This window comes from Coregonus lavaretus (assembly GCF_964263955.1).
Source record: "Coregonus lavaretus genome assembly, chromosome: 14".
NCBI lineage: Eukaryota > Metazoa > Chordata > Actinopteri > Salmoniformes > Salmonidae > Coregonus > Coregonus lavaretus.
In genome coordinates this window covers 25,875,847-25,891,503 of record NC_140001.1, presented here as the reverse complement: position 1 = coordinate 25,891,503, position 15,657 = coordinate 25,875,847, and the positions used below count along the sequence as shown (strand labels likewise).

Here is a 15,657-nt window from a genome sequence, read left to right as displayed (position 1 = left end):
TCTCGCTCTGTTATGTCTCTAAATCTCTGTCACTGTCTGTATGTCTGTCTGTCTGTCTCACTCTCTTTCTCTGTCTCTCAGTCTGTCCCTCTCTTTCACACATTGACAAAAGTGAGAAGGATCATGGAAACCTTTTCATTTATTTCAGTTGTACAGTTATATGTTTAGTGAAAGGTTTGTAGAGGTACAAATTGTCAACATTCATAATGACTTAGTTCATGACAATATTTAATATTCTTTTTGGGAATCACATCACTCTCATTCACTGCTTCGTCATCAAACAATAAATAAGTTATGAGCTGCATGAGATGCAAGGAATTGCAGATTGTTCTGCTGCGTGTACGAAGCACCATGAGGATGTAATTTGGCTGTGTGTCAGTACACCTGATGTTGGTACATTTTGTGTGGCTGATGCTCCAAATGGTCTTAGCGTTTCATAGGTTGACATTGGTGGTACTTGACTTATATTCATAATTGACTGTTTATTACAAACAATATCTTTAGTTACATATCACTTTTTCAAAAATATGTAAGTTAATGGCTCTGGTTATTACCAATGTAATTTAGGCCGATCACTTGATCAGAACACTTATATTTCAGGTGCAGTTAGTTAGGCTGATTTGGCAGTGAAGAGGTTGATGACATGAACACTGAATAGAAAACTTGTTGCTACACTATGGACGTTATTGGACATTACTGGACAGTAAAGACATATAACATGAGATTCCTGTGTTCAGTTGACAAGTTTTGCATGTACAGATAAAGTGAGGATATAATAAATAAATAATTTTGCATTAGATAATGTACACCATTTATTCTGATTGCCCACTTTAGACCAGAGGCCACACACATTGTGCTTGAACGTCTACAGTGTATTACTGTTACACATCCTAAGAGCTACTGAAATCATTTCTGGTTGTAAAGAAAGAGTCCTATTGTACACAGTATGCTGTGAGCGTGTTGGTGGCAGCCAAGGCCAGGATACGTCAGTTCATGATGATGATTTAATGCTGGGTTGCAGTGAACAGTCTTCCTCACAGTCCCAGACCTACTAATATGTGACAGGGTGGTGTGTTGACACAGTCTTCAAGTCTTGTGATCAGGACCTTTAAACTGGTGCTGCTCCCAAACATCCAGGTCAGCCAACCTAAACTGCCCAGTCCAGTTCTCCTCCTCAGGGTTTTAACAGCAGTCAATCTTCCTTGCCCATATTCACCAGGACCAGTGCATCTGCTTTATTAGGTTTTTCTTTGTGCAGTCTCATCTCAGCCATTCCAATCTCTGCTCAGTCAGTTGTGAAAGTCACTGTTGGAGTCAGCCTTTTGTTGTTTTTAATTTCTTGAGATTTGTTTCCAAATCTTTCACCCATCCTTTTCCTGTAATGTGAAACTGAGTGAATAAGGATAAATTAGAATTTTTGGGGTTACTGTATTGAGTCAAATTCCTGTCATTCTTCATATTCTGAGACACTGTCATATTCCAGACTTTGTTAAAGCCTATGATTCACTGAGAAATAAGAATGTCATTTCAGTTAATTATAATTTATTTTGAGGAATGTTAGCCAAAATATACTAAGCACAATTTACTATAATAGTTATAAAAAATTGAAATTCAGAACCAGCAGAAAGTGGTTCTTGTAAGCAATGGTGAAATATCAACAATACCTCCAAAAACACATTACAAAATAAATTACATTTCAAAGATGAATTTAAACATGACTGAACTACACTGACCCCCTAAAATAATACAAAAAAAATTCTCCCTGCCTTGGGGAAGATGAAAACATTTTTACATTGATATGACATTGATATCCAACCCTGAAATCGATCCAACCATCTTATGTGATCGTGCCACTTGTCTTTTAAATTTGCTTTGCAATATCAGACTTGTTATTTATCCCATCTTCCCATGAAATCCCAAGCACATGTTCCTTTACTGTTAAAGCATCTAGACAAGAAGGCCAACTAACTGTGTTTGTTTTACTTGGCAAATACCCCTTGTGAGAGATGACTCTAACATGGTGGAAGGAGGTTTAAATGTGTAACCTACATTACCATATTGAACATTGTGTGATTTGGGTTGACTTCAGACTGGGGAACAATATCAGTTCGTTTTACTGCTTATTTGATTTTGAGCTTTTGAATGTGTCTATCCTGATTTTATGAATGCCCTTCCTATTCCCATCAATCACTTCATAGTAGTGTATACTCTCATGTTTCTCTTTCCCACAAACATACTCCCTGCCCAACCACTTCTTTTTTCAAAATCAACTTTACAGTACATGTCTACACAGGAAAATGTAAACAATGCTCACCATTGCTTTGTTGGAGAAATCTAGAGAAAATGGAAAAAACTAAATGAAATATGTCTCAAGTACCCTTATCCCTTATACAGCAAGTATTGTACTTTCACTTGGACTTCTGAGGGAAAGAATTGCCCGTGTAGTTTAAAACCTTGTTCAAATTTAGCTTTTGCTCGAAAGTCTCAGACAGTGACATCCATCATTTGAGTTAAGTGTATTTTCTTTTACAGTACCTGTCAACAGGGTAAAGTGGACTTTGTGGTCAGCAAGTGAGGTCTGGCCCTTGGAAGGTTTGTGGCCAAGGGGTTTATTTTGTAATCCAGTCCACTGTAGTGGAAGTGCCAAATATGTTGATTCCAATGATTAATGGCGCAAAATTTAAATCAAGTTGTTTGCAGTTTCTTAACTTTACTCAGCTGTAGACAGTGAAGTAAAACTTTGACTTAACATTTGGATTTGTTCCATAATGAACTGCTTACTCAACTTCCACCATTTTCTTCTTGATGGTGTAGATGTAGGATTTGATCATACAGTGGGGAAAAAAAGTATTTAGTCAGCCACCAATTGTGCAAGTTCTCCCAATTAAAAAGATGAGAGAGGCCTGTAATTTTCATCATAGGTACACGTCAACTATGACAGACAAAATGAGAAAAAAAATCCAGAAAATCACATTGTAGGATTTTCTATGAATTTATTTGCAAATTATGGTGGAAAATAAGTATTTGGTCAATAACAAAAGTTTCTCAATACTTTGTTATATACACTTTGTTGGCAATGACACAGGTCAAACGTTTTCTGTAAGTCTTCACAAGGTTTTCACACACTGTTGCTGGTATTTTGGCCCATTCCTCCATGCAGATCTCCTCTAGAGCAGTGATGTTTTGGGGCTGTCGCTGGGCAACACGGACTTTCAACTCCCTCCAAAGATTTTCTATGGGGTTGAGATCTGGAGACTGGCTAGGCCACTCCAGGACCTTGAAATGCTTCTTACGAAGCCACTCCTTCGTTGCCCGGGCGGTGTGTTTGGGATCATTGTCATGCTGAAAGACCCAGCCACGTTTCATCTTCAATGCCCTTGCTGATGGAAGGAGGTTTTCACTCAAAATCTCACGATACATGGCCCCATTAATTATTTCCTTTACACGGATCAGTCGTCCTGGTCCCTTTGCAGAAAAACAGCCCCAAAGCATGATGTTTCCACCCCCATGCTTCACTGTAGGTATAGTGTTCTTTGGATGCAACTCAGCATTCTTTGTCCTCCAAACACGACGAGTTGAGTTTTTACCAAAAAGTTCTGACCATATGACATTCTCCCAATCCTCTTCTGGATCATCCAAATGCACTCTAGCAAACTTCAGACGGGCCTGGACATGTACTGGCTTAAGCAGGGAGACACGTCTGGCACTGCAGGATTTGAGTCCCTGGCGGCGTAGTGTGTTACTGATGGTAGGCTTTGTTACTTTGGTCCCAGCTCTCTGCAGGTCATTCACTAGGTCCCCCCGTGTGGTTCTGGGATTTTTGCTCACCGTTCTTGTGATCATTTTGACCCCACGGGGTGAGATCTTGCGTGGAGCCCCAGATCGAGGGAGATTATCAGTGGTCTTGTATGTCTTCCATTTCCTAATAATTGCTCCCACAGTTGATTTCTTCAAACCAAGCTGCTTACCTATTGCAGATTCAGTCTTCCCAGCCTGGTGCAGGTCTACAATTTTGTTTCTGGTGTCCTTTGACAGCTCTTTGGTCTTGGCCATAGTGAAGTTTGGAGTGTGACTGTTTGAGGTTGTGGACAGGTGTCTTTTATACTGATAACAAGTTCAAACAGGTGCCATTAATACAGGTAATGAGTGGAGGACAGAGGAGCCTCTTAAAGAAGAAGTTACAGGTCTGTGAGAGCCAGAAATCTTGCTTGTTTGTAGGTGACCAAATACTTATTTTCCACCATAATTTGCAAATAAATTCATAAAAAATCCTACAATGTGATTTTCTGGATTTCTTTCCCTCAATTTGTCTGTCATAGTTGACGTGTACCTATGATGAAAATTACGGGCCTCTCTCATCTTTTTAAGTGGGAGAACATGCACAATTGGTGGCTGACTAAATACTTTTTTCCCCCACTGTATACTCAGTTCTCATTGACATTGACCATTGAGTTCTCACATTACCATGCTCCTGTCATCCTGTTCCTCATTTCATGCTCTCCGAGGTTTGAGCTCATCCTAATCCAACAAAAGACTCCTAATCTATATTGTGCAGATCTCAGTTATTGTCAGTGCTCACATATTTCAAAGGGAAATGCTTGGTCTGTCATGGTCGACTGCACATTAAAATAGCTATTTTGCAATGTCCTCTCTTAGAACGGCATTAAAACTTTTAGTGATATGTGGTAAAACATATGCACAGTGCCATAGCCTTAACTCAACCGTTTAGATTGGAAATGGATAGCTTTGAAATAATGTATATAAGCTTCCATATATTTCTGCCAGTTCAGGTAATCTCCTGGGTAAGTCACTGCTGCTGGTATTCATTTTGCAGTTGTTCTTTGTATAGAATCCTGACCATAATTTTGATATACAATACTTGTCACTCGCTGTAATCTGAAAAAGTGACCATTGTGTTAAAGATTGTACAATGTGATTTATTTGAGACAGAATGGAAAGGCTTAGCCTTAGTGCATTCATCTGTCAGCAGATCAATTTCCTCTTTCACTAGTTATTTTTTGTGGCTATCCTGCATGCCTGTAGTATAACTGGAAAGTATGTACATTGTATTTCATGCAGCATTGATACCGTCATGAGAAATAGATTAATAGATGAACTGTTATGATTAGCCTTTCCAAATATTGACTGGACTTACAATGGCATTTTACCGTTGATAATGCTGTTTAACTGACAAATTTTCTGAAACAGAGTACAATGTATTTGTTTATTCATATTAATACAGGAGCAGGGATTTAGATTTCACCCTTAGCTGTGTGGCTTTACACACTCAGCATGCAGTTCTATTATGGGACTCAAGCATCACCAATGTCACCTAATGTGTGTATAAATGTTTTACTCAGTCATTTGGAGTAATAAGCCAATTTTGGCAGGTGCTCTGAGTCACTCAGTATATTAGGCTGGCCTGCAGATGGACATATTTCCACCGCCTCTCCGCTTGGTGGATTCTATCCAAAAGCTATTTCTTGCCTGATATAGTTGCCATGCCAAACAACTGGAAGCTGAAACAACAACACAAGTTCAGAGGGTGAAAGTGTAATGTGTCTGAGCAATTCAATTTGCTCTGAACATAGGCATTAGAGAGTTGTGTCTGAGTTCACACTGCCACAACATGTTGGCCTTCATTACTTGTTGTGATGCCTCGTGAGTGCTATTTCACTAAAGCCATTACTGAACTGAATATAGGTGCTACACAGAAACTTCTTAACCCAGGATTTCTGTGGATTTCATGTGATATCCATGCGATGTGAATTCTATGAATCTTTCATTTGCTGTATTATGAGAGGGGGATTTGATAACCATGCCTGACACACTACATGTTTCTTTTGAGGGACGTGATGTTTGGATAATGTCTTGAGGCATATTTGGCCCTGGACCACCCTAAGGGGTGAGAGCATGCCTCAGTCTCAGTTGCATGGTAGCATACAGAAAGAGAGTTTAGTCCATCAGCCATCAGATGGATATTACTGTTCCAGGCACAGCCCACAAAGAATTTCCACGGAAAGCTGCAATAGGTTCCCCTTTTTAAAGCCCTGGTATGACTCTGTCAGATGGCAATTTAAGCCATAACCTTTTAGTGCCAGGGCAAACGCAAACGTCAGAGCCACTGAGCTACTGATTGCAAAGCCATTATAAAACCAACCTCTCTTCTAACATGCGTTTATAGAGGCTCTGCCATTACTGATGCTTAATTAGTATGATAATCTTCTTTTTTGTGATAATGGCTTCTCTCTATTATACAGTCTTCCTCATGTTGTCCCATGGCTGAACTGTCCTATTCTATCTCAATTTGGCTCCAGTGTTAACAAAACAGTAATGCACTCTTTGCTGAATGGCTCAATTGAAGGTAACAATGAAATGGTGATCCAGAAATCAAACTTGCAAAATTGATTGTGTTGGCCTTGTATAATCAAACAATATTAGGGCACATTTTAATTTTTTTAATTTCAGGCCTAAGCCTTTTCTCAAATCGAAATAAAAGCAAAGCCTGCTCTAGAACTATAAAGTTCTTCATGGCATTTTGCTTCCAGGAGTGGACAACACCGGCAGCCCAATTCTGATCTTTTGCCACTAATTGTTTTTTTGACCAATCAGATCACTGCAGGCCACTGCTTATGAAAGAGAATGAGTGTGTGATAACTATTACAAGAGGCTGTAGTGCTGCCACATCATGAGGACTAATGCAGTAGCAGCTGTCACTCTATAGATCTCAAAACAACATTACTGTTTGACATGAGAAATTCTGAGGACGTTAGCTAATTTTATTATTTTGCTGCTATGCATGCTAGTTAAAATACTATACTGTATGGAATGAACAAATTACACTGGGTTTAATTTAAAATATAAAATGTAAGTCCTATTCCTATACTACATGTCCTATTCCTTTACTACATGTCCTATTCCTATACTACATGTCCTATTCCTATACCCCATGCTCAGCACTATCAGTATCACATTTGAGAGAGAAAATAACTACCATGAATTGCCAATGTGGCATCAACTTTGTCAGTAACAATGTATAAGCAGTCATTTGTACAAAGCTCAGACCATTCCCTATTTAGGGCTGTTTGTCATTCACTTTAATAAGAATAGTTAATATTGTCCCACTGACGTTCCAAAGACCTCTCAACCATTATGAGACCGTCTGAGGTCTCTCTCTCTCACACACACACACACACACACACACACACACACACACACACACACACACACACACACACACACACACACACACACACACACACACACACACTCCTAGCTGTCTCATTGTTTATATTCTGTCTGCAGTGTGTTTGACACTTCTGTGACCATCACACACATGAGACAGACTGAAATGAATGAGGAGCACATGGTGTCTGACTATCCCTCCAAATCAAGTCCTAATCATGAATAATATCCTCCCAAACTGCCTCTGATCTGTGGGAGTGCCCAGAGAGAGCCCTGGCTGATCACAACCTGCAGCAGACACAGATCCCTGATTCATGCCGTGTCCTAGCCCAGTGGTTCCCAACCTTTTTCAGTTACTGTACCACCAACTGAATTTTGCTCTGCCTGGAGTACCCCTGAAGTACCCCCTCATGTGCATTTGACCAGTAAGCCTATGGTCTCATGAGTCTTCTCAAGTACCCCCTGTGGATAGGCCAAGTACTCCCAGGGGTTCTAGTACCCCGGTTGGGAATCACTGTCCTAACCTAGCCACAGATCCCTGATTCATGCCGTGTCCTAGCCTAGTCACAGATCCCTGATTCATGCCGTGTCCTAGCCTAGCCACAGATCCCTGATTCATGCTGTGTCCTAGCCTAGCCACATATCCCTGATTTATGCCGTGTCCTTGCCTTGCCACAGATCCCTGATTCATGCCGTGGCCTAGTCTTGCCACAGATCCCTGATTCATGCCGTGTCCTAGCCTAGCCACAGATCCCTGATTCATGCTGTGTCCTAGCCTTGCCACAGATCCCTGATTCATGCTGTGTCCTAGCCTAACCACAGATCGTGGTCCTCTGTAGCTCAGCTGGTAGAGCACGGCGCTTGTAACGCCAAGGTAGTGGGTTCGATCCCCGGGACCACCCATACACAAAAAAAGTATGCACTCATGACTGTAAGTCGCTTTGAATAAAAGCGTCTGCTAAATGGCATATTATATTATTATTATTATTATCCCTGATTCATGCCGTGTCCTAGCCTTGCCACAGATCCCTGATTCATGCCGTGTCCTAGCCAAGCCATCCTGCCTGCCGAGGTAATAGGGATTACACGCTTTATCATCCACATTCGATAGACTGTCAAAGCCACGGTCCAGTTTGTCTGAGACACAATGATCTTACTGACATGATCAAATCTAGCTCAAAGCATTGTAGTGCCGGTGTGAGTAGTATTACACTGAGCTATAGCCTTCTTTCTCAGGCTGAACTGGATGGGCTCTGCTCCTTTTAAGGAATAATTTTATATGCTCTTAAATGTCTCTCATGTTACTGCCCAATTGATTGCATATATCTGTAAAAGAGCTCAGAGATGGCAGCATAAAAAAGTGTCTGCTAAATGACATGTATCTAGAAACAAATGTGACGATGCAAATGAACTGTTTGGATAAATACAATTGTAATTGCATGTCACTGGCCTATTCATATTACTAGACAATCGTCAGCTCTGGAGCTTTTTAAGTAATCTTTAGATCCAGTAGTGCATGTGTGAGAAGAATGTGCATTCATAACGAGTCCTAACTGCCCCTGAACCCCCACTGGAGATCAGTAAAGATAACATAGCCCACTACCCTTCAACTGTAAACTGATGCAGTGAGAAGACAGCAGTGAGTGAAGGCACTTGTTATGGTTGAAGTTGTTAGAGGGAAGTGGTAGTCATTAAAAAGGAAACCTGATCCCAGCATATGTATAGTGTATGGAGTGACTCTGCAAATTGGATTGGTTTGGTAAGACACATGTTTAGCAGTCCAACTGTAACCAAACCGTGTGTGCTCCCTTTGCCTATTTGTCTTGTAAACAGCGTCTCCCAGTGAGCAGAAGTCTTGTGGCCCAGTGATAAAGCTTTATCAGCTGCGGGGGGTGTTGGACAGGCTGCAGAGGGGCCCTAGCCGAGGCATAAACACCACTCAACTGTTGGGAAGCTCCTCTATAACGGCTAAACGTTGATCAGCTCATGTTGCTCTGCATGAGACATCACACTTTAATTTGGTCAAGTTTGGACATACTTTACTATCATGTATATTTTTAGTATGATGTCCTTTTTGTCATCAAGTATGTTCTATTCATGTTTTCTTAGATGTATTAACCTTCAGGTTCTAAATTGATAATCAACTGGTAGCGAAGGTCCCACAACACAGTAAGATCTGGTGTTAAAGGGTATAGTAGCGTACAGCTACAGCTACATATACAGCTACATATACAGCTACATATACAGCTACATATACAGCTACATATACAGCTACATATACAGCTACATATACAGCTACATATACAGCTACATATACAGCTACATGTACAGCGACAGAAGCACAAAATTACTGATGTGGATTAGAAATTATTAGTTTCTAAGAGAAAAACCTTGGACATCTGTTAGTAATTTATATAATGTTGACCTGAGCTGGATTCAAAGATGGATTACAGGTAACATAATATGGTACCAGCAACAACATAATGGAAATATTCATATTACATTTCACATTACATTACAATGTTGTAATATTTCTACATCAGCTTATCTTTCAGTATGATAGCATTGAGTGCATTCATTTTTTGTACATTGTTCTGCCAAATCTATTTTAATCGGACACAGCACCTTGATGTATTCAGAACATATCCAAATATGGATTCTCCCTGATATTCAACATGCATGCCCAGTGAGCTCTATGAAACCTGTGAGTGAAAGATTCAAAGAGATTGTTTGATTTACCAAACTTATCCCCTCTCCCAAAGGAATACCGCTAAAACTACAGAAACGATTCTAAACATGCCCTCTGGATTGCAGCAGTTCACCCCTCTCCTGATGTGATCGTATTGTTACATTGTTATTTCCATTCTTAAATAGAGATTTATTGAATGGTTGACAGTACACACACACGCACACACACACACACGTAAAATGCTTATTTAACCTATGTTAGTGTATTGCAACAATATGAAGGGAAATTATCAGATATTAATAGGCCTACATTGGAAAGACATGTAGGAGTAAACTGTTTTGAAGCTTGTGCGCCGCCCCATGGGTCTCCCGGTCGCGGCCGGCTATGACAGAGCCTGGATTCGAACCAGGATCTCTAGTGGCACAGCTAGCACTGCAATGCAGTGCCGTAGAACACTGCGCAACTCGAGAGGCTATGTCAATTAATGTTTTTAATTCACTTTGATACGGGAGGGTTGAGAATTAGTCGCCTTGCATGACAACAAAAAGCTTGTCTTAAACACAGCTTTTGGGATTTCTAAACATTGAAAAGGTTCCTCTGACAGTATTTGATGGTATTAGCAGAGAGGTAGGGGGATTTGAAGTTCAGTGTCCTACTTAACAAAAGAGCAGTTGTGATTTCTCATATCATTCTTCACAGCTGTAGACCGCTAAAGATAAGAGGAGCCCTAAAGTTTAAGAACACAATTTCATGCTCACATGTCAGACCACTGATGTAATATTTTTCTCCTACTACCACAGACATTACATATTTAAACAGATTCACAGACATACTCCCTGTTTTAACTGTGCCTTAACTGTGTTGTGGGCAACAGACTGAAACTTTCATCAGAGCTAAAATGTGCCCAAGCATTTATTTAATTTGGACCACACTGAGCACCTTACATGATTTAAGCACATGTAGACATGGACCATGGTGTCTTCTCAAGATACTCATTACCAAATCTAAAATGTGCACATGTGAGTTGGGTCGTCCACAAAATGAGGGACTTTTGCATCCCTTTGATATTTTAAGCAGACATTGTGCACCAATATTGCATTTTATATTCAATGAAGTTTAAAGGCCCAGTGCAGTCAAAAACGTGATTTTTGTATACATATTTCTACACTATGAGGTTGGAATTTAGTGTAAGGGCTGTTTGAAAAGGCCGTCAGAAATGTTTGCCTGTTTTGGTGGGATGGAGTTTTGGCCTGCCTGGTGACCACCAGGTGGTAAATTAGTTAATAGACCAATAAGAAAGAGAGTTCCAAACCTTTCTGCCAATAACAGCTAGTTTTCAGTTTTCCCCTCCCCACTCAGACCACTCCCAGACAGTCCTAGCAAAATTCTTCCTTGAGAAACTGCTCTTTTCTATTCTTGTTTCTTTTTTACCATTTTAATTGGAAACAATCACAGTAAGGTACTTCATTGTTACCCAGAAATGATTTGGTTATTGTCCTGCTGAAAGGTGAATTCATCTCCCAGTGTCTGGTGGAAAGCAGACTGAATCAGGTTTTCCTCTAGGATTTTGCTTGTGCTTAGCTCCATTCTGTTAATTTTCTATCCTGAAAAACTCCTCAGTCCTTAACAATGCCACCACTATGCTTGAAAATATGGAGAGTGGTATTCAGTAATGTGTTGTATTGGATTTGCAGCAAACATAACACTTTGTATTCAGGACAAAACATTAATTGCTTTGCCACATTTTTTTGCAGTATTACTTTAGTGCCTTATTGCAACAGGTTGCATGTTTTGGAATATTTGTATTCTGTACAGGCTTTCTTCTTTTCACACTGTCAATTAAGTTAGTATTGTGGAGTAACTACAATGTTGTTGATCCATCCTCAGTCTTCTCCTATCACAGCCATTAAACTCTGTAACTGTTTTAAAGTCACCATTGGCCTCATGGTGAAGTTCCTGAGCAGTTTCCTTCCTTTAAAGTGACTGGGTGTATTATTGATACACCATCCAAAGTGTAATTAATAACTTCACCATGCTCAAAGGGATATTCAGTGTTTTATTTTCTTTGTTTTTACCCATCTACCAATAGGTGCCCTTCTTTGTGAGGCATTGGAAAATCGGCCTGGTCTTTGTGGTTGAATCTGTGTTTGATATTCACTGGTCGACTAAGGGAATTGTTTGTGTGTGGTACAGAGATGAGGTAGTCATCAAAAATCATGTTAAACACTATTATTGCACACAGAGTGAGTCCATGCAACTTATGTGCTACTTGTTAAGCAAATGTTTACTCCTGAACTTGTTTAGGCTTGCCATAACAAAGGGGTTGAATACTTATTGACATTTAAGCTTTTCATGTTTTGTTAATTTGCAAAAATTTTGAAAAACATAATTCTTCTTTGACATTATGGGGTATTGTGTGTAGGTATAGTGACAAAGAAAACTACATTTAATCCATTTTAAATTCAGGTTGTAACACAAGAACATTTGGAAAAAGTCAAAGGGTGTGAATACTTTCTGAAGGCACTGTATCTCAAAAGGCACTGAATTGGTGGAAAGACCCAGTTATCTATGCATTGTTTATCGTATTTCACTGCATGGAATGAGAAAATGTAGTGTGCAAAATTTGAAATCATAACAAGAAGAAACTTACAATTCATCTTCTGGTTCTGAGAAGTCACTGAACTGTGTGCTGCCATTGGAGTGTGGGGGTCCTGGGGAAGGTTCCACTCTCTTGTAGCTGCTCTGACTGCTGGTCAGGCTCTCGTCCCCCTCAGGCCTGGCAGCAGCAGGGGGCTTCTGGAAAGAGCCGGCCACCCCTGCCTCAGCCGAACCCAGGAAGCAGGGGCATCGTGTCCGCAGCTCCTTGTAGAAGATGTTTAATCGTTGGGTAGAAAACCAGGGGCAGCCCAGCAGGTTCTTGAAAGCAGTGCGGAACTCAGGGCTCCTGCAGTAAATGATGGGGTTGAGGCCAGAGTTGATGTAGCCCAGCCAGTTGAGCAGACGGAAGATCTCTCCCGGGGGCACATTCCTGTCAAACACGTTGATTATGTTAGCCACAAAGAAAGGCAGCCAGCAGAGGGTGAAGGTGCCCATGATAATGCCCAAGGTCTTGAGGGCCTTGTGCTCCTTGATAACCGTTAGCCGTGAGGGCCTTCGTCTGGAGCTGCTCTTGCGAGCTGAGCATGTGCTGCTTCTGCTGCCGGAGCCTCCATAGCCCAAGGGCAGGATGTTATTACTGTGGTGGCTCAGCTGTTGCGTCTGCGGCACTGGGCACTCACTTTGGAAGCGCAGCCGGATCTTGTCTATGAGCTGTACCTGTCGCGTGGCTATAAGGAAGACTTTGGCATAGACAAATATCATTATGAGCAAAGGGATGTAGAATGACACTACAGAGGATATAATGGCAAAGGTCCGGTTGGTCAAAAAGTCACAGCAGGCAGGATCCTGATAGCACACCAAGGCCTCTGGGTCATCCTCTGCTCGCCAATACTGGTTCATGATGGGCACAAAGGAGATCAGAGCAGACACAATCCAAACCACACACACTATTAGCCGGGCGCGCCACTTATTGAGCAGAACCTTGTGCCTGAAGGGCCTTGTAATAGCAATATAGCGGTCCACTGCAATCACGCAAAGAGTCTCAATGCTGGCAGTGACACAGAGCACATCCACGGAGGTCCAGAGCTCGCAAGAGGTGTCACTCAGCTGCCAGTTCCCCGTCACCACTATGGTGGCCCCCAGAGGGACCACCAGGACCCCCATGATGAGGTCAGCACAGGCCAGGGACATGATGAAGATGTTAGTCATAGTCTGTAACTGCGATGTGCGTGCTATAGCTATGATGACCAGCAGGTTGCCCACCACGATGGTCATGATGATGATCACCAGCAGTAGTAAAATCCAGGGTCCCGCTGCAGGATGGTAGGGTCCTGTATTGTTGAGGAAGGGGGTCACAGTGCTGTTGACCGCATAGAGCACTGTGCTACTCAAGTTAAAATCCATCTTCATAAGCAGAGAGATACACAAAGTGAAAATAGATTTTTCACGTATTACGGGTAAAAAAGAACATTTCGTACTAGCATTTTTTAAGTCAAACTCACAAGAATTTGGTCTCTCTGTGTCACATCCTCTCGCTTCTGTTCATTCGAAGCAAACGTAAATCTCTGACATATTACACAGCTTTCATGTATCACTGGTCAGTGTCCAGATCCTCCAAACACCACCAGTGGTTTATGTATGTCTGTCTCCGATGTCTCCAAAGACCAAAAAAGGTTGGTGAGAAGTTCCTCTAATGTCGATGACAACAACATGTTGTCTTGTCAGTGCAATGCATCCAAAATGTACAAATAAAAAATAAAAAACTTAACAATCCTTTTTGCTCATTTTGTCTTTGTTTTATACATCCCTGGAGAGGATAGTGAAACAAACCACCAATTCAAGAAGTAAAGAAAACCTTTCCTGTGAAATAAGTCCAATCATACATAATGTAGTATTTGGCTGGAGCGCGTTTCGCTGTGTGTTATATGAGAGGGATGCCACACTGTTGAGAGCAAGCAGCTGTGACGCTGTTGCAAGAACCACCAAGTGGCTGCCCCCTCCCTCTTTGGGTGTTTCTCCCTCCCTATCTCTCTACCCTTCTCTCTCTCTCTCAACTCTCGCTCTCTCTCTCTCAGGGCTGTAACCCAGAGTGCAGGTTGCCCTCAGCCTGCACTGGCTTTAATCACACCCTACTGAGGGAGGAGCTGTGAAATGTGCCTGCCTGTGTGTACTGAGACACTGCTAGTCAAGGAGCAATCTGCTCATACTGGACAGTCACTACCACACACTCAATACCCACTGGGCACACACTGGTTGAATCAGCATTGTTTCCACGTCATTTCAATGAAATAACGTTGAACCAATGTGGAATAGATGTTGAATTGACGTCTGTGCCCAGTGGGTAGAATTTGAATTAAACCAATTACGGGCGATTCATGCCTGGAAAACACTCAAAGATACTCACTTTCAAAACCTAGCAGGGAACTATTAGTTAGTAGACCATTCTTGTATGAGGTAAGGTTTCATTCAGTGAGATCAAGTGCTGCAGCTTCTGGTGTTACCTTTTAGTCTTGATGGAGCATTGCCGGAGGTTACGTGATTTTACTGTAGGTTAACCCATGACTTTGTTGACCACCTGATAGTGCCCACAACTTGACAGACTTGTTCGTTGCTGCCCAATAGAGATAGACAGCTCCCTTTTATTTTGTGGCCTTTAAATTATGTAACCGATGATTCTCTGAATCACTGTTACTTGCATGCTGTACAAACCTTTTTGAGTTGTTCTATATATTGTTACAGATCGTATTGGAATTGCACATAAAACATACAAAAGTTCACATATTGTTTGTCACACTTTCAGTCCTTCCTCAGCCGCTGGAAAATTCATACCATCACTTCTAATCCCTGAGGAAAGTTTCTTGACTGGGCATGTGTTTAAGTTGTTTGTTTACACACTAACACAATTTGTGGTAACGTTTCTCTAACAAGTGTAGACCGCAAGTCAAGACACCCCAAGCTGAAAAGGAAACCAGTGCCCTCCCTCTGACTTAGTACACCAGCACTACAAATAATAGATTGTTATCGTGACATGACTCACGCCAGCTAGTACATCGAGGAAGAACAATCAAGCAAATGCCTGGCATGCCATCCACCTCAGATACCCGTGGGGGTGCTATGTGGAGTTGTCATCGTACCTCCTTCAATGGACAGTTCTCTAATAGAAGTTCCCAAATGCCTTTTACTGA

General features: G+C 41.3%; 1 protein-coding gene across 1 annotated transcript; it reads right to left on the bottom strand.

Moving 5' to 3' along the window:
* Positions 1–368: 368 nt before the first annotated feature.
* Positions 369–14,391, bottom strand: LOC311141469 (beta-1 adrenergic receptor-like). The gene is made up of 2 exons (XM_084176808.1): positions 12,525–14,391; positions 369–1,389 (listed from the first exon to the last, which is right to left on the bottom strand). The coding sequence occupies exons 1-2, from the start codon at positions 13,880–13,882 to the stop codon at positions 1,362–1,364; spliced, it is 1,386 nt and encodes a 461-aa protein (XP_084032934.1). The 5' UTR covers positions 13,883–14,391; the 3' UTR covers positions 369–1,361.
* Between the last annotated feature and the right edge of the window lie 1,266 nt (positions 14,392–15,657).